This window comes from Mytilus californianus, unplaced genomic scaffold, assembly GCF_021869535.1.
Source record: "Mytilus californianus isolate M0D057914Y unplaced genomic scaffold, xbMytCali1.0.p SCAF_4, whole genome shotgun sequence".
Taxonomy (NCBI): domain Eukaryota; kingdom Metazoa; phylum Mollusca; class Bivalvia; order Mytilida; family Mytilidae; genus Mytilus; species Mytilus californianus.
In genome coordinates, this window is record NW_026262690.1 from 28,154,988 (window position 1) to 28,174,888 (window position 19,901).

At 31.8% G+C, this 19,901-nt stretch overlaps 1 protein-coding gene across 1 annotated transcript; it reads left to right on the forward strand.

The window, feature by feature from the left end:
• Positions 1-39: 39 nt before the first annotated feature.
• LOC127737855 (arginine and glutamate-rich protein 1-like) lies at positions 40-19,157 on the forward strand. Its single transcript, XM_052248804.1, has 5 exons — positions 40-221; positions 10,634-10,747; positions 11,834-12,059; positions 15,036-15,119; positions 16,985-19,157. The coding sequence occupies exons 1-5, from the start codon at positions 61-63 to the stop codon at positions 17,144-17,146; spliced, it is 747 nt and encodes a 248-aa protein (XP_052104764.1). The 5' UTR covers positions 40-60; the 3' UTR covers positions 17,147-19,157.
• The last annotated feature ends 744 nt before the right edge of the window (positions 19,158-19,901 follow it).

Below are 19,901 nucleotides of genomic sequence, written 5' to 3' on the forward strand. Positions count from 1 at the left end.
CGCCATTGTGGCCAAAAGAAACGATAGATTACCATAAGTTGAAATAAATGATATTTCAACATGCCTAGATCAAGAAGCCGAAGTAGAAGTCGTGCAGACAGCATAACCAGACAAAAACACAGAAGCAAGCACAAGAAGAAGCGCTCAAGGTCTAGTTCAAGATCTCGATCATACAGAAATCATCGCTCCAGATCACGAGATCGAAAACGGAGACACGAACGGTAACTGTTTGGGTTTAAAGCAATTATCTATATGACTGACTTTCATAACACTTAATCAATGACAACAGCAGACGAAGATTTACACATGAAAATAGTCATGATATTCTGAGGCAGAAGAAGTCAACTATATCTATGAAATTTTTTTCCTATGGCTATACCTCGACATTAGTCATTACTCTCCAACTTGACTAAAACGAAATCAACACAAAAATAATATCATCGCTAATGCAAACTAAAGTCTTGGTTTCTTTCAAAGAAACCTTTAAACATGTATCACAAACAAAGGTTCATCATCATGATCATAACCATTTAAGGTTCATCTATACACTTCAACAAAAATGGCTGTGTTTATGTAAATGCTCTTTTGTTCCGACGTTGGAAAGTTCCGGGTTGGAAAGAACTAACTAGCCGGAAAGTTCCGGAGGAACTTATTAACTAGTTACTTTGTTCTTCCTCTGGTTTAAAAGTTCCACCAGAACAAAGTGACTATTTGAAAAGTTCTAACGGAACATATCAACTAGTTAGAAAGTTCCTTTTTGCCAAATTAGTCAAAACTGGAACTAACAAACTAGCCCAAAAGTTCCAACGGAACTTATCAACCAGGCAGAAAGTTCCATTTGGAGAATTGATGCAAAGTAAAAGCACAACATATTTAACAGACCTGCCAACTATCCCGATTTATGGGAGATATCCCCCATGAGAGGTGTACCGTGTTGACCTGAATTTTGAAATTCTTTATTATACAAACTGAACACCTCAAAACAGGCATTCAAATGAGTTAGAAGGGTATTTAAGCACATACATACTCATCCAAACAATATAGAAGTGGATTAAAAGCACTAATGACAATATAAGAGGAGCATTAGGTCCTCTTGCGCTTAAAATCCCCCATGGAGATTTTGAAAAGTTGGCAGGTATGTATTATATTTGAACCTTTCAAAGGGAAACCAAGATACTGATTACAAAAGTCAAATGGAACTTATCAACTAGCCTCAAAGTTCCTCTTTGGCAAATAAGTCAAAACCGGAACTAACAAACTAGCCCAAAAGTTCCAACGGAACTTATCAACCAGTCACAAAGTTCCATTTGAAGAATTGATGCAAAGAACCACATGAGGAGGGGGGTATTCTTCCCTCTCTTGAGGGTACTATGAATACTAAATTTGCATGATAATGCAACTTATTCCGTTTTATGTGAGCTATGAAATACAACTTAAATTTTGCATATTTGTCCCCAAAGAAATCCCTTTCAGTGCGTTGGGTATTCTTGTAAATTAATGATTTGCTCTTATATATACTGATACTCATTCTTCCCCCTCTTTCTACAAAAAGGACAAAATATGGTATATTCGGAACGATGTAACTAGTTGTTCTGTTCCGCCAGAACTATTCAACTAGCTACATTGTTCCGGGACTTTTCAACTAGCTACTTTTTTCCGGAACTTTTCGACTGCACTCGGAATAAAACAACTAGTTGGAAAATTCCATCGGAACGAAATAACTAGTCGAAAAGTTCCGCGGGAACAAAGTAACTGACGGAACATAGTGGCTGTTACATTTACACCATGAAATTTTCTCTGAATGCAGACAAAGCTGTGTAATTCTAATAGTTTTAAATCCTGGCAGCACCTAGATATATACAAGTTGTATTCATTTTGTGTTTTAAAAAGAAAAATACTTTTGTGCATTTTGCTAAACATTTTCTTTCCTTGCCACAGGTGGTGTAAAAATAAACAAAGACATGAGTAATCTTTGAGATGGTCCCCCTCAGGTAATGATTGTATTGTATCATATTGATTGATATGGACAATAGAAATCTACTGACAACAAAGGTGATTTAAATGGTGTAAATGAGTGGACTGTATCAAAGAAAACTCAGGTCTTTGTTTATTTCACCATCTTCTGTGGCAAGGAAAGAAAATTTTTATCAAAATCTATAAAGTGTTTTAACTTTTTATACGACTGCAAAAATTAAAAAATTTTTGGTCGTATATTGGTATGACGTTGGCGTCGTCGTCGTCCGGCGTCGTCGTCGTCGTCGTCTGGCGTCGTCCGGCGTCGTCCGAAGACACATTTGTTTTCGCACTCTAACTTTAGTTTAAGTGAATGGATCTCCATGAAATTTTACCATAAGGTTCAATACCAAGAAAGGAAGGTTGGGATTGATTTTGGGGGTTATGGTACCAACAGTTAAGCAAAAAGGGGCCAAAAATAAGCATTTTTGTAACTTCCAGACAATAACTTGTGTGTAAGTGTATGGATCTCTCTGACATTGTACCACAAGGTTCCATATCACAAAGGAAAGGCTGTAATTGATTTTGGGGGTAATTGCCTCAAAATTTTAGGAATTAGGGGCCAAAAAAGGGGCAAAAAACAAGCATTTTTCTAGTTTCATGACAATAACTTGTGTGTAAGTGTTTGGATATTTCTGAAATTGTACTACAAGGTTCCATATCACAAAGGGAAAGCTGGAATTGAGTTTGGGGGTAATTGCCCGAAACATTTAGGAATTGGGGGCCAAAAAGGGGCCAAAAATAAGCATTTTTCTAGTTTCCAGACAATAACTTGTGTTCAAGTGTATGGATCTCTCTGAAATTGTACTGCAAGGTACCATACCACAAAGGGAAGGCTGGGATTGAGTTTGGGGGTGATGAATCATAAGGGGGTTCAAAAAATTTGGGGGGGGAATTTTTTTTTTTCTTTTTTTTTCTTTTTTTCCTTTTTTTTTTCTTTTAAAATTTTTCATTTTAAGTTGGTTATTTCTGATTAATATTTAAAAGCAAATAATAATGATATGGTAGGAGATACACACCAAACAGGATGTGTAAATTATTATCTAATAAGTATTGTGCAATAGCAAGAAATTTTCAATTGCACAGTATTGCACAATAGCAAGAAATCTTCAATTGCACAGTATTGCGCAATAGCAAGAAATCTTCAATTGCACAGTATTGCGCAATAGCAAGAAATATCCAATAGCACAATATTGCGCAATAGCAAGAAATTGTCAATTGTACAGTATTGCGCAATAGCAAGAAATATTCAATTGCACAGTATTGTGCAAAAGAAGATACTTCGTATAAATTGCTTATTTCTTGATCAATTTCAATGGGGTTTTATTCTTGAATTCTTGGGGTTCTTTAATATGCTGAATCTAACCGTGTACTAAGTTTTTGGATTTTGGGCCCTGTTTTTAAATTGGTCCTCATTGAGGTCCAAAGGGTCCAAAATTTAACTTTGTTTGATTTCATCAAAAATTGAATTATTGGGGTTCTTTGATATGCTGAATCTAACCGTGTATTTAGATTCTTAATTTTTGGTTCCGTTTTCAAATTGGTCTACATTAAGGTCCAAAGGGTCAAAAATTAAACTTAGTTTGATTTTAACAAAAATTGAATTTTTAGGGTTCTTTGATATGCTGAATCTAAACATGTATTTAGATTTTTGAATATGGGCCCAGTTTTCAAGTTGGTCCAAATCGGGGTCCAAAATTAAACTTTGTTTGATTTCAACAAAAATTGAATATATGGGGTTCTTTGATATGCTGAATCTAACCATGTATTTAGATTTTTGATTTTTGGGCCCCGTTATCAACTTTGTCCACATTGAGGTCAAAAGGGTCCAAAATTTAACTTTGTTTGATTTCATCAAAAATTGAATTATTGGGGTTCTTTGATATGCCGAATCTAACTGTGTATTTAGATTCTTAATTTTTGGTTCCGTTTTCAAATTGGTCTACATTAAGGTCCAAAGGGTCCAAAATTAAACTTAGTTTGATTTTAACAAAAATTGAATTTTTAGGGTTCTTTGATATGCTGAATCTAAACATGTATTTAGATTTTTGATTATGGGCCCAGTTTTCAAGTTGGTCCAAATCGGGGTCCAAAATTAAACTTTGTTTGATTTCATCAAAAATTGAATTCTTGGGGTTCTTTGATATGCTGAATCTAACCATGTATTTAGATTTTGGATATTGGACCATAATAGGTGAATGTCCAATTTAAAATTTTTAAGTTCTTAGGCCACATTCATTCTGTGTCAGAAACCTATGCTGTGTCAAATATTTAATCACAATCCAAATTCAGAGCTGTATCAAGCTTGAATGTTGTGTCCATACTTGCCCCAACTGTTCAGGGTTCGACCTCTGCGGTCGTATCAAGCTGCGCCCTGCGGAGCATTTTATTAGAACATAAATTGGATGTAACATTAATTTATCTAGGTGCTGCCAGGCATTAAAACTTTTAAAATTACACAGTTTTGTCTGTACTCAGAGAAAATTTCATGGTGTAAATACAGCCATTTTTGTTAAAGTGTATAGATGAACCTTAATCATAATGTAAAATTGTATTTACACCACAAATTTACTGGGGAGTACAGAAAAAAAGCCTGTGCATCTGGAAATTTTTTATCATTATGACATATATCTTAGGAAAAAATTAAAAAAGCCTTTCAGGACATAATTATTTGGACTAGGCTGGACCTAGATAAATCAAATTTAAATACATTTAAAGTTTCAAAATAAAACGTAAGTTTGGGAGCTCCCATCATATAATAAATGCAGTGAAATACAGTCAGAGCTCAGACATAAACAAGTCTTTTTTAGTCCCCTACCGACGAAGTCGAAGGGGACATTAGATTTGCACTCTGTCCATCTGTCTGTCCGTCCGTCTCCATCCGTCAGTCTGGCAAATCAACTTTCCACACTTTTTTTCTTCGTTCTTGAAGATATTGATTTGATATTTGGTATATAGTTTTGCAATGACAAGTTATAGATCAAGTTCGATTTTTGTTCCGGTCTGATGATTTAGTCCAGACTTATGGACCATAACTCTGGACCATATCTAATGTTAGAGTACTATGTTAAACCATATTTCTGTACAAAGGGAGATAACTCATTTTTTAAAGACATTCTTTGGTAAATTATTTGATGAATTTTTTGGCAAGTTTGTTTGTTATCTTGTATAAACTAATGTTCTGAATGCTATAATATATAAAAAAAATATGAAGGGAAATCCTTTAATTAGATAATAATCTATTTTTATTAATGTATATATTACATTACATTGTGTAGATAAAAATTGTTGACATTTTATAGATAAGTTACAAATCTATATTAGTTTGTGACAAATAAAAGAAAAAATATTTTGAACTATTAATTATATTTGATTATAATTTGAAAATAGATGTACACTGTATTACATCATATCTAATTTTAGAGAACTATAAATCATATCTAATGTTAAAGTGTTTTCCACACTTTTTTTCATCATGCTTGAAGATATTGATTGATATATATAAATTGGTATATAGTTTTATCATGACAAGTTATACAGGTCAAGTTCGAAATTTTGTTTTGGTCTGATAATTTTGTGCCGAATTATAGTCCTTGGACTTGAAAAATTCACTCATTTAATCAATTTTCCAAACTACTTTTAGTCATGCTTGAAGATATTGACTTGATATTTTCTTTTTGTTTACACCATGACAAGTTATATAGAACAAGTTAGCTTTTTGTTCCAGTATAATGAATTTTTACCCCGTAGGGGACTATGTATTGCCATGCAATACTCTCAGAATGCTTGTTTGTTTTTGACTTACAGAAGTCAAAAAATGTATTTATTATCATTTTCAGACTTATTTAAGTCAGAAAATGACAGGCTTGTTTAGGTCTTTTAATTTATGTTTATGAAAAGACTTAATTTTAATTGGTGGCCAAAGTGCACCACCTATAACATCATAAACCTGTCTGAGAGTTCACAAGGACCTGAGCTACATGTATCTATATTTAATTAATATATTATTTTAATTTTCTTTAGAAGACAAAGCATTGTCTTTCAATGTTGTCATAATTTCATGTAGATGCTTGACCTTTTTATAAATATGCTTGGGTCTTGAAGTTGACCAATTTTGGTAACCTATCGACTTGTAGGAGTCAATATTTGCAACTTTTTAATTCAGGTCAAATATTTCTTGCTTAACACTAATTGACTCATTGAAGTCATAATTTGTCTCAAATTAAAGGGAGTCAAATCTTGAAACCTACAAATTTAGACCTCTATGAGTCAAAAGCAGATTTAGACTTATTTATGTCTGAGCTCTGACTGAAATATATTAATTGACATGGACAATAGATAGTCAAGGGTATAACTTTTTAGGGTTATTAAAAAAAAATAATGTACATTTCATCATTTGTTATTGTAGACTAAAAAATCCAAAAACTGTGATAACATATGTATGTTACATGTTTCAAAGGGCAATATACATCCTTGTTTTGTTAAAATGTATACAAGTTCTATTGGTATTATTATTGTCTTTATATATACTAAACTTTAGAAAGATATAATAGTTGATAGTTTGCCAATCATGCATAGTACACCTATATGTAATAACAGAAAAAATATGCCTGTAATAGCCAAAGGCTGTTATTACAGCTTCTCTACATCACTTCAAATATAAAAAAAAAGATGTGGTATGATTGCCAATGAGACAACTCTCCACAAGAGACCAAATGACACAGAAACTAAAAATTATAGGTCACCGTACGGCCTTCAACAATGAGCAAAGCCCATACCACACAGTCAGCTATAAAAGGCCCCTAAATGACAATGTAAAACAATTCAAACGAGAAAACTAACTGCCTAATTTATGAACAAAAAATGAACGAATAACAAATATGTAACACACAAACAAACGACAACCACTGAATTACAGGCTCCTGACTTGGGACAGGCACAAACATACAGAATGTGGCGGGGTTAAACATGTAAGCGGGATCCCAACCCTCCCCCTAACCTGGGACAGTGGTGTAACAGTACAACATAAGAACGAACTATAAAAATCAGTTGAAAGAGGCTTAACTCATCAGATGGATCAAAATACAAATACTACAAATACAAGTGGACGTGGCTGGGTACTTGTACATCCAAACAACAAAAAGACACTAAGTACAGATCTGAGAGTACTCGCAGTTACTGACAGCTAGTTCAAAGCCACTAATTACTAATAAAAAAAATCATGCATTTAAGACTAAATTATCAATCTGTACACATCCAACATCCAATGGATTTAGTGTAAAGACGTCATGAACAGTCAAGAGAAAAATATGACCTTGTGCAATGCCAAGATACAGGTATCGACAGATTGTAGATCCATGAATGTGTATATGTATATAACAATAATATTTAGTTTGTTTTTAATTTACTAATAACAAAATCAATATTAGTACCAATAAAAACAATATTTAATGATCTAATTACAATGTTGAATTGGTAACCTTTTAGCATAAGTTTATTTTAAGGTAGATGGGGTGTCTAAATTATAATCCATAGAATTTTTTAATAATTTGCCAAAATGTAGTTTATATCATGCTTTTTTAAAAAAAATAATAAAAAGAATGGGTCACGGGGCTTATTCTCACGCTACAGGTTGTGCAAAATTGACAGATTTTGTATAGATTATGCATGGAAAACCCAATTTTCTGCCATAAAACGAAAACTGCACCATAGAATTTTGAGATAAAATATGAGAAGATAGCTCTAATATTATGCTTTCAGATAAGAAAAAGAAAAAATGAGGTCACGGGACCCGTTTTCTTGCTACATAAGAAAATAGGTAAATTCCTAACACATTCTATTGTAAAAGTAACTTTATCTGAATTATCTGCCCTTACATTTGAGTTGCCTCCCCTTATATGACAAAGTTGGAAAAAATAGAATCAAACAAAAAGTATTCTGTTTTTTGTAAAATACAACCATAAATATGATAAAACATGTCATTTTCTATATCGAAATGAAAATTCTTACACATGAATTACCTACTTCTCTCAAAATTTTGGACATTTTCTTAAAGATCTAGACCAATTATTTTCTGGTATTTCAAAATCCAAGATGGAGGAAGACACCCTATCTACCTTAAGGATCGATAAGTTTACCAGGATTGTTTCTAAATTTCCGGGCACGGTAAACAATATTGCCATAAAAATGAGGATGTGCAATCCCGTTTGAAATAAGTTTTCTACAGGTACAACCAAACTTCAAAACCAAATCTTTATATCTGTGGAAGAATTTAGTAAAGGTTTTAAGTAATTTGTGGTAACGAAATCCCTGGCTTAATATATAATTTACCAGTAATACATAGATTACGCTCTTTAAAATAAAAAACGTCACAACAGACACGGGCATAGCGAACTAGTTGTGAAATATAAACCCTGTGTGATGGTGCCAAAGGAACATCACCATCCTAAAAGGGAAAATAACAATAGGGAACGAAAAATCGCCCTGTTTGTGGTAAATTTTAGTGTGGAGTTTCCAGTGTAAAACCGAAATATATAAATCTAGGTAAGGACGGTTGTTACCGTTTAAATTTGATTTATTTAAAGTAAGTTCCTTTGGGTAAATTTCGGCAGTATATTGAGAAAATTCTTGATTATTTAACGAAAAAATATCATCAAGATAACAGTAAGTGTTGTTGAATTTATCAATTAAATGCAATTTAGACGGGTCTTTACTGAGTTTGGTCATCAACTGTGATTCATAACAGTACAAAAACAAGTCTGCTATTAAAGGGGTACAATTAGTGCCCATAGGAATACCTACAACCTGTTGATAAACTTTGCTGCCGAAACGTACATAAATATTATCAAGGAGAAAATTAACAGCTTCAATCATCTCATCACACCTCCAGTAAGTATATCTAGCATATTTACCTTTTTCATTAGAGAAGAAGGCTTTAAATGAGTTGCAGCAAATATATTTGCATTCAGATTTACCAAACGACCATTTAATTAAGTAAAACCATTCAAACGGGAAAACCAACATGCCTGTAATAACTAAGTCTTGTTATTACAGCTTAGTGTATCCCTTAAAAGCCTTTGCTCAGACATATATCATGCTTAATCACAATGTATTATAATTTATTGTAAGAAATAATGATCAGAGCATGTAATGAGGTTCTGCACAAGCTTCCAAGTAATTCCCAAGTGTCTCATAATAAGTTTCATAGATATAAGAAGATGTGGTATCATAACTATGAGTGCCAATGAGACAACTCTCCATCCAAGTCAAAATTTATAAAAGTAAACCATTATAGGTCAAAGTACGGTCTTCAACACGGAGCCTTGGCTCACACCGAACAGCAAGCTATAAAGGGCCCCCAAAATTACTAGTGTAAAACCATTCAAAAGGGAAAACCAACATGCCTGTAATAACTAAGCCTTGTTATTACAGCTTAGTGTATCCCTTAAAAGCCTTGTCTCATTGATTAACCATGGTTGATAAAATGTATTAATTTGATAGGAAAATTAGTTATCAAGGCTATGTATTAAGTTACTGTGCAAAGTTCCAGGAATTCTCAAGTGCCCACTAAAAATTTAAATATTTATGATTTATTTAACAAATACATTTGAAATAACAAACATATGTTACTACAGATTAGGAAAATTTAAGAAATAAAGAGTAGACAACTCATGAAAGTATTTGTAATAACACATGTGATATTTTCTCTAATAAACCTATAGAGTTATACGTAGACTGATAGATATCTGCAAACAATAGGTGATTTAAACTGTTTAACTGAGTGTACCTTATCACGTGAAACTATAAGGTGTTAGTATATTTTGCCATTTTTACACACTAGAAAAAAATGCATATCAAATGCAGGTCAGTGCAAAATTCTTGGGATTGTCAAACGAATACTTCAGGAGCAGCTAGGTATGCCTTTTATCGTTATAATGATACCAGTAGCTTTAGGCTAACAAAAAGATATCCATAATTACCGTCACCTGGTGTCAAAAATATGTTCAGTAGGTCAGCAAAACTTTCTTTTCGCAGAGTCTGGTTCTAGTATTAACATGTACACAAACCAGAAAGTGTGCAAACTGTAGTTTGACAATGAACGAAGTTGTGATTTAACCTCATCTTGAGTCATTTCTGTCCAGTATTTCGATGATATAATTAGCGGTTGCAAAAAGTAATATCTTGACAAAAGATTTTTGAAGAAATCGACATAAAAACTTTAGGGTCGGCGTTCAAAATAAGGGTAAGTCAGGAAACCCTAAACACATATATTTTTTTTGCCTAACTGGCCTACAAAAATGTTACATAAACACGGACTAAAAATATGAGGATTGTACACCATATTGTTGCAGTACATACATCATTATAATTACCAACAGACACTAAAACTTCTCAAATCCATTCATATACATACAGACACCTGCTGGCAATGGAAGACTGCTACAAATAATCATAATTAATTTTCCTGTTGCTCTGGTATCACACAATGGAACTTTCTACCTAAAAATGTAGTGCTTCCCCCACACTCTGTATATTCAAAGAAATATCAACACCTACTGTTCTCTACCCAATAAAACATTAATTTGATTAAATTTTAGTTGAAAATTGTTTTATGTTTTAGAACCAAACGTTCCTTGTCATCAAGTAGTTCAAGCAGTGATGATGAGCTGATATTAAGGGCAAAAAGACGGGAAGAGGAAGAAAAGAAATTGGAATTAGAAAGACAAAGATTACAGTTAGTTTCATCATTTTTTTTATCATAAAATCTTTATTTTAAAAAAACTTTTTAACAGATTTCATGACAAATTTAGAATCTTTATCAGTGTCCTAATGGAAGAGCACAAGGTTTGATTTAAATAGGAAAGAATTAAAAAAAACATATAGAATCTTACAGAATAACAAAGCCATTTCAAATCTGTGCATAACAGTAACATTCATAAATGTTCAAAATCAACCCCCCCCCCCCCCCCCCCCCCCCCCCCCCCCAAAAAAAATGTATGTAATTAAAAGTGAGTATATACAAGCATTTGCAGTTTCCCCAGATAGAATTCATTAATTAATAAATTCATCAAATGGCACTCCAATCTCAGCTGTTTATCAAATTGAAGTCCTTTACTGGCTATAAATAACCAGATACATTGTGTTGTCTTTGATATTGGGATTTCCCTTATTTTCCGGTCAAAAAGTACATGGCTTTCAAAAAAGTAAACACACAATTGTTGCATATGATCATGGTTTTTTTGCCACATTACAGATTTTATTGATTTAATTCGGATACAGATATTCAATTTTAGGTACAGTCTAACATTTGCATTTATGGACTAGTTTGCAACTTTTAATTTTCAACTGGAAGAAACTTGGCCATCCGATGGTCACCTCCATGACCTTGTTCACCCATGTGAGACAATTTAAGTAACAGCCATCAAGTTGACAACTGACGATGTAAACTCCTTGAGGCAGTGTTCCACCCAATTAACACTTATTATATTACTAAATTGCCCCTGATATGATAATTGGATTACGGGTATCCGGTATTTAACTACAACCTATGGAATTTTGAAGGGTGGCGCACAGCCAAACTACAATAGGTCATAGTGATCCCTTAACTGAAAAGAAATAAGATCACACAATAGTCACATATTTTACACAAGCACGTCAGGCTCCTGGTTTTGAAATTTTAACAAGCCTAATTCCAATTTTACTGGCTTTGGGCATCGGACCACCGGCTAATTTCGAAGACTGTTGGTTTTAGTGTGTCAACCCCTTGTTTTCAAGTTTTACCATATTCTGTAAGGGTCTTATTATAATGTACATGTTTTAGGAAACAAAAAGAACTTGAAGAAAAATTGATTGAGGAAGAAGTAGCTCGTAGAGTAGAAGAATTGGTCTCTAAAAGGGTAGAAGAAGAATTAGAAAAACGTAAAGATGAAATTGAGGCTGAGGTTAAGAGGAGGGTAGAAGAGGCAAAGAGGATAATGGAGGCTCAAATGTTGGAGGAATTGGAACGACAAAGAGAAACAGAAATAGAAAACCAACGAAAGTTGGAGGTATGGGTAAACCTGATTGGATGCTTATTTCAGCTGCCATATACCCTGGTTGTGGGGGGAGGGCAGCATAACCTTTAAAACAGCTTAAAACATACACAATTTTTCACTAAACTATTTCCAAACAAAAGTTAGAATTATCTTTGGTTCGGTTTGATTAATTTGTAAAGGATATGCTGCAAGCCTTGGTCCTTAAAGCTAAAAAGAAACAAATGCAGATTTGTTGATTATACGTTTTTTCCCTGAATATTTTCTAGTGTTTTTGTTGCATATTTGTTACAGTATTAAAGTATGTTATATTGAAGTATCCAGTTCAAACTTTAAAGCTTTTCCATTTCATTAAAAGTTAGAAAACAGATAAAAGCTTTCTATCACATTTCCTCACCTATAGTTGCATTTAACAGCTGTTGACATTTTGATGCTTTACAATTCATGTAACAGTCTTTATGCTACATGTAAATAAAATCAGTGTCATCACTTGGATAAACAATAAATAACACTAAAGATAGAGACAAGATTAGACATACTATCTGACTATCTAGTCATTATTTAATCATGAAATTCAAGTTGAAGATATTTTTATCAATCTACATTTGAACTAAGTTATTGAAGTCATGTGGTATCGAAAAAATAGACAGCCTTTAGTATTTTCATGTTTTTTTGGTTTTTTTTTATCAAAAAGTAAACATATTTAGAAATTATTTTTTTTATTACCATATTTATCATGTTTATAATGCATGAAATTTATTTAGCAAGAAATTTATATTCAGACATCAAAGATTTTGTTTATGCCTATTGTATGCCCACTTTTGATACACATACATTGTAGGAACCCAAGAGAAATAAATTCTGCACTTTCATGATATATATGAACAAATCTGCATTAAAGTCCATGAAGAAATGTTAAGATCTGTGATAATTCTGATGCCAAGTTTATTGTTTTTTTGCAGTTCTTTTAAATATATGTACAAAGTTTACTTGATAAAACAATTTGTATATAAATCTTTAGAAATAACTCCTGACTTGTTTTTTTATAAAATGATAGATATTTTTGACTGTAATGCAATTGTAAACTTCTACATTTTCAGTAATTTTTAATATTAATTTATTAGAAATGATTGCAAAAGAAAGAAAAAAAACTTGTTTTATGCATTTTTCAGAAGTCCTTTTAAGTTTCCACCTCTGACTTTGGACTTGTCAGTAGATATGAAATGCATGAAACAAGGTGTGATTGGAATAGAGAGATAAAAATGTATTTGACGGTGATTTCTTGGCATCTGAACACTATAAATAAATCCAAAACAAAACTGCATGAAGATAGACATTTGTGTACATGTATGATTTATTTCAGGAAGTTTGTAAAATTATATTACATGAATATGGAACAAAATATTTATATGGAAATCCCATTTTGGAAGTTTGTTTTAGGTAAAAGCTGTTTGTTTTTACAGAATTCAGGAAAATATTGGATAAAACTATATGCAAGTATTGAAATGTTTTCTTCCATCTTTCACTGTGATGTGGTTTTTGCTGTACATGTACATCCTGAAGTCCTTTAAATAAAAAAATACAAAAAAAACTTATAAACAGATACATTTTTTGTAGTTTAGTAAATCAAAACATGTCTGTTTGCATCAAATTATGTGAATTACTGCCTTTTTGTGAAATGTATTATCCTGCAGATAGTGTTAATATTAAATTTATTTTACTGAATGATACAAGTCCTTTTATGAAAAGAAAAAAAATCATATAGAGTCATTCTGAGGGCTGTTTCAGAAATAAATGTTAGGGGGAAGTAGTGTCTGAAGTCACTTTTATTTTATTCTGCAATTCTTAAAATTGATTATATCTTATAATTGTTCAGGCTACATTTTTTGTATAGTTCTATAAAAATCAAATGAAAATGATCACTATCTATCAAATTAAGATATAAATGCCTTCTGACCTCCATACAATTAGTTCTGGAATATCCTTTAAGATATACATCCTTTATAGGGAATCCTGCAATAAACAGTAAAAACCACATGTAACTCCTGTGCAATTAAAATATATAGTATAAATACAATTGTTCTCGCCAAAGTCTAATCGATAGTTGATTAAACCAATATTTGCCATTTGGGAAGCCCATTGCTGGTAGGGAAAGCAGACTTTTACAATTGATGTATGTTGGAAAGAAAACTTTCAACTTTCAAATATGGTATTGGCTATGCCAATATTTTCTGTGATTAAAATTCTGCTAGTGAAAATGAAAGATGACAGTATTATCAAAAAGTGTCTCTTATAATGAGATTTTTTAACTACAAAAGACAATTTTTTGTGTAAGAAAAAGAATATGTACTTTTTGTGTAAAAACATTAAAAAATGTACATAAGATTGATGTTTGGATAAACTTGGATGTCACACGGTAAGGGACCATGTTTGGTAAAGTGAAGAGCAAAAAGAAATGGAAGAATCTGAATAAACCCCATGGAGAACGTAAGTGTGTGGAAGGCAATATCAAACATTTTCCAAGAATATCAATGTTTGATGCTGCTTCAACTAACATAATATAATCAATTCATATTTATTTCAGTTGAATTTTACCATCAAATGATCCAAACAAGGGAAAACATGGTGAAATCTTTGTATAATATTATGAATTGTTGTCTGATGAGTCATAAGTAAAGTTTGGTTCTTTGTATTAAATGTTTGTTTAGAATTTCACCTATTATGTGCTTTATATACACTATATAGTAAGACATTTGCTTTTCAAAAGGAAAATTTTCTCCTATATAAATGATAATCTGGATATTGATTACATGATAGAAAATCGTAATTTTATTAAGTTGATCATCTACTTCATACATGTATATTTTTCTGTAGGGGTTTTCATCTGCTAATATTGATATTATTTTTTTTTATTATATAGAGATTTTTCATTAAAACTACAGCTCTGCAAGTGTTTAACACAAAAATTCATATTGATTTATGTTTTTGTAGGAAGAAGAAAGACTTAAACGAAAAGAACTTGAAAAAATTATGGAAGAGAATAATAAAAAAATAGAAGAAGCACAAAAGAAACTTGTAAGTTATACATGTAGGATAAACTAATGGTCTTTTCTGGTATGCCATCAGTTTACTTTGAAATTATATCTCTAAGTCTTTGGACAGTTTTCATATTTTGGTAGGATGTTTTGTTATGTTGTACAGTGATCAGATACTGCCATTTTGTTTGACTAATTTCTTTGCCCTTTGATAATACATGTTATAATGGACTTTCCTAAATATATGGGTAATTATGCTTCTGTAAACAGATCACTTGGTAAAGCATGGTCACATGAAAACAGGTTCTGACTTTCACTCTGTATCTAGTACCTAGCACATCTTTGGTACTTGGAACCCATTCAGATGGTTTTTTTTATTTAGAAATTTTTTGTTATTATCTTCAAAACTTAAACAGATAGAGAGAAATAAAGATAGAGTATAAAGTGTAAACAATACAAATGATAATTTTTCTTTTGCTTCCTGAGCTATGGTTTGTAGTACCTATTAAATCAAGCAGTGCTTCATGGAACACCACAGGCCCTACAAGTAAATTGGCAATGATTACTATTCACATCAGACAAAAAATTTGGTACTTTTATTAACATGATTAAACATTTGAACAAGAAATTTTATAAACCACATTTTGCTTTTATTTGTCCCTTAAATTGTTTAACATAGAAACAAACCATTTTTTTCACTTCCCTTCTGAATTTTTTTTTTTTTTTTCATGAACTTTGGAAGCAAACAATTTATTAACAAAAATATCCATGCTCCCACTCCCTCCCCCCAAGTTAATGGTTGGTGTCTAATGATTCTGTGGCTAATAAGCACAGTTTTAATTATATGTTGGCAGATGTTTTGTACTCAATATATCAATAGACAGCTGTCCTTAACAGTGATATATATTGCAGAAGTTTGTGCTTTGGTCAATTTTTTTTTCCAGTCTTATGTTTTTAAGTACCAATATGTGCCATGATTCTTGCATTTTGGTTATCATTCATAAGGGTTTATATATGGTCCAAATTGTCTGACACAAAGTCATTGTATAAATTGTTAAAAAAATGTAGGGATTTCTCATTTAATTTGTGACATACCCTGATATGTGTTCTTTGACACTGCTAATGACTCATAATTTCTTCCTTTAAAATTTTTTCATATTTGCAAGTTTAATAAATAAACCATGGCAGAGCAGCAGAATATATCAACTTGATTATTCTGGTTAAATCACTCAAAGAAATAAGAACACAGATTCAATTTTTCAACCAAATGTTATGAAACTTACGCACAATGCTAATTACCACAAAACGAATTTTGGTGGCGTCACTTTTACTGTTCTAGAGTTATGCCCCTTTACAAATGGAAAAATTGCTGAATTTTTTGGTTTCCGTTCTCTAAATTAAGTTTGCCTCAATTAAATGTTATGAAATGATAACACAATATTGCTTATTACCACAAAACTCAGATCAAGTACAAATTTGGGTAGCGTCACTTTTACAGTTCTTGAGTTATGTCCCTTTTTAACGTTATATGCAAGCAGGGGCATCATCTGTGTCCCATGGACACATTCCTCATTTATTTTTCTCATATTATTATTAGTTTGAAAATTACAAAAATAAAATAAATCTAAAAATGTGAATTTACAATAGCTATGTAATTCTAGTCAACTACACTAAATGGCGCTTTGATTTAATTTTGTAAAGCTTCACAAAGAAATTTTCAATTGCATTGTTAAATCTTTATATAGCAATGCTCAAAAGGATAAAAGACATCATGTAGCTTGTTTTTCAGATAACTGTGATTTGACTTTATACTATGGTTTAATAGTGGCTAGCCAAATGATTAAAGAAAGAGTCTATATATAGACTGATTTTATACATTTATACTTTAAATACTTTTTTCAATAGGCCGAAGAACAATTGAAACTTGTTGAAGAACAGAGGAAAATGTTGGAACAAAAACAACGAATGGAAGACGAAGACCAGAAGAGAAAAAGATCTGAACAAGAAGTGATTCTCAATAAGAAAAATGCTAGACCAAAACTGTCATTTAGTTTAGGAGGCAAATAGTTTATATTTTAATTTAGCAATGAAATCCTGTGTGCTGTTACTGCCATGTGATAAATGATTGACCAGATGGAGGATGCAAAGAAATTCTGTGTGCAGATTGTTCATTGAAAGTGATGTTCAGTAATTGGCAAGAGAGTAGAGAGAGAGAGAGAAAGATATGAAGGATGTGAAAGAATTTTTATCATTTAATTTATAAATTTTCATAAAAATTTATTCTTCATTTGAATGTACACTTTTTGATTTTTTTGCGTGTTTTTTATGTTTCATTGTGTGTGAATGATGAAAGTAAGAACTGAAAAAGATCTACATGAGAAGGACAAGAATTGTTAAGTGTGATTATTTTAAATGGATTTTAAACATTACGAATGTATCAAGAGCCAAGAATTTCCATTCCCTCATAATCGTCAGTTCAGACTGAGATTTTATCAATCAATCATGAATACTCTTATGTCGGTTTGGAGTGACTTAAACATGTATTTATAATGTGTATATTATCTCAATTATTTTGTTGTACATTATAAAACATTCACAAAATCAGGGCACCCTAATAACAGTAATGACATGCATTCTGATTGAAATGAATTTCCTTAAGACCCATTAACATATATCGTAGTGAGGAGTACTGCTCAATCAACACACAGTGAAAGTAAATTTAAGATATTGAACAAATTTCACAATGACAATACTATTGATTACATCAGCTGGCTTAAACTGTTAATTAGGATGAAGTATGTTGGTACAGGTAAGATGCATGCCATGAGACAATTCACATAGAACAGGTAAGTACCATGTAAAAAATCTCTTGTATACAGGATCAACAGTGACCGTGCTAGCTGCAGGTCTACAGTGTTCAGTATATACCTTGGTTCACATGTTGTTTGTCAGTTCAAAAGATTTATTCCACTCTATTGAACTTGTGTATCATTTCCTCTTGCACATCCCATAATTATCAATCTTCAGATTGAGATCGAAGTAGGAAAAAAAACATTTTAGTATATGTGAGATTTCTACAATCAATTTCACCACTGGATGGAATAGGTTAAATTTATACATCTTCTGTCATGCAATTTAGTTGTACGTTGTTGGTTAGCAATTTAGTTGTTAGATTCTGCTGTACTTTTCCCAAGGTAAAATTCTTTGAAACATTTTAAAATTGGCCCCATGGACACAATGTAGTACTTCATGGATTAATGGAATAAGATTGCTATTGTATGTTGAAAGCTAAAATTACATTCATATTAACTACATTGGAAGTTAATTTAACAGAGAAGTAAGATCTGGACTTTTAAGCGCATTTTGAGCACATCTTACAATATTGAAGGAAGAGATATTTGTGAGCCCCAGGTCGACCTGGATGTATATTTTTGTGATGATTGTACCAGGCTGATTGTAGGTCCAAGGTAAGACAAATGCACAACAGTTCTGCTTAGCAGATTATACACACATTTCAGATGAAATAATTGGCAACAAAGACAGGTAAATAACCTAGTAATAATAATATGAATTGTTTGATAGACATGGTAGTTGAAGATAGTTGTTTTATTGACTTAGTTTCTGAATTGGTGCACCAATTATAAGCAATAAATTAAGCCTATTAAGTGTTTATAAAACATGGGGCTATCTAGGTAAACATATTTTTGAGTTCACAACCTGGTCATTTCCTAAACAATTATCGCTGATAGAACACAACCATATCTCACAATAAGTTCTTAACATAGAAATTTTATGATAAAACCATGCTGATAGGTTGTGTGGAAACATAAAATGTTTGCTCAGTTTTGTTGATGAATGTTATTTTTTTTTAATTGTGTTCAACAAATTTAAATATACAAAGGACAATCTAAAAAAAAAATATTATTACCATGACTAAAGTCAAGTTGAAATGAAACTACCAGGGATTTTTTTACAGGATTTGTTCCATGAACAAATTTATATATATTGTTATATTTATACCTAATGTATGTTTACAAGAATGAATGTATTGGTTGGTACATTAAAGAATGTAACAACATACCAAAAGTTGTTTTCTGTGACCTGAATGCCAAACAATAGATTGCCTTTGCCATTTTGTCTTCTGTTGTCTGTTGTTAACTTTTTCATAATTTTTTTAGGGTCATTTGATACTTCAAATTTGAAAAAGACATGTTGACTATGTTTTAAATACTTGAACGGCTGAGTTTTACTGTAAATCAATGTATGTGGACTTTCTTGTAAAAAGATAATCCTTTATCTTATCAAAATCTTCAGAAAAGTACTGCTATTTAATTATTGTGCTCCTGCATTCTTATTCACCGATATTTTTCTGTATGCAGTGACCTTAACTATGAGATCTCTAGTTAAAACTTTAGCCAGCATAAGCACGAGGGGAAAACGATGATGAAAGAATTTAAACAAATCTGGAAGATATATAGTAATAATTCATTCTTAAAGAACAAACTAAATGCACCAAATCATTTAACAACTTATGGAAAAGTTTAACAAATGTGAATGCATAGAAAAGTTGACATATCTCTATTAAAGCACTTATTTTTCACGTGCTCCTCGATTCTGTGTTGTTTATCAATGTATAGAAATCTTGCAGTGGACGTTTTTCTTTCGAATACGAGAACGAGGTTCAATGGTGGAAGTTGGTTATTGGTACTCTCGTAAAATTTCAAAGTTTTAGTGTTGAAAGGGGACTTCCAAAGTCCAATAAGTAGTGAAAATATAGACAATTGACACTATCTAACTTAAGACATTCGAATTACCTACACAC

Excerpts from the sequence above, each read along its gene's own strand:
- LOC127737855 (XM_052248804.1), top strand. The coding sequence starts at position 61 with ATGCCTAGATCAAGAAGCCGAAGTAGAAGTCGTGCAGACAGCATAACC. Across the intron at positions 222-10,633 it reads CGAAAACGGAGACACGAACG|AACCAAACGTTCCTTGTCAT; the intron begins GTAACTGTTTGG and ends TTTATGTTTTAG. Across the intron at positions 15,120-16,984 it reads AAGAAGCACAAAAGAAACTT|GCCGAAGAACAATTGAAACT; the intron begins GTAAGTTATACA and ends TTTTTTCAATAG.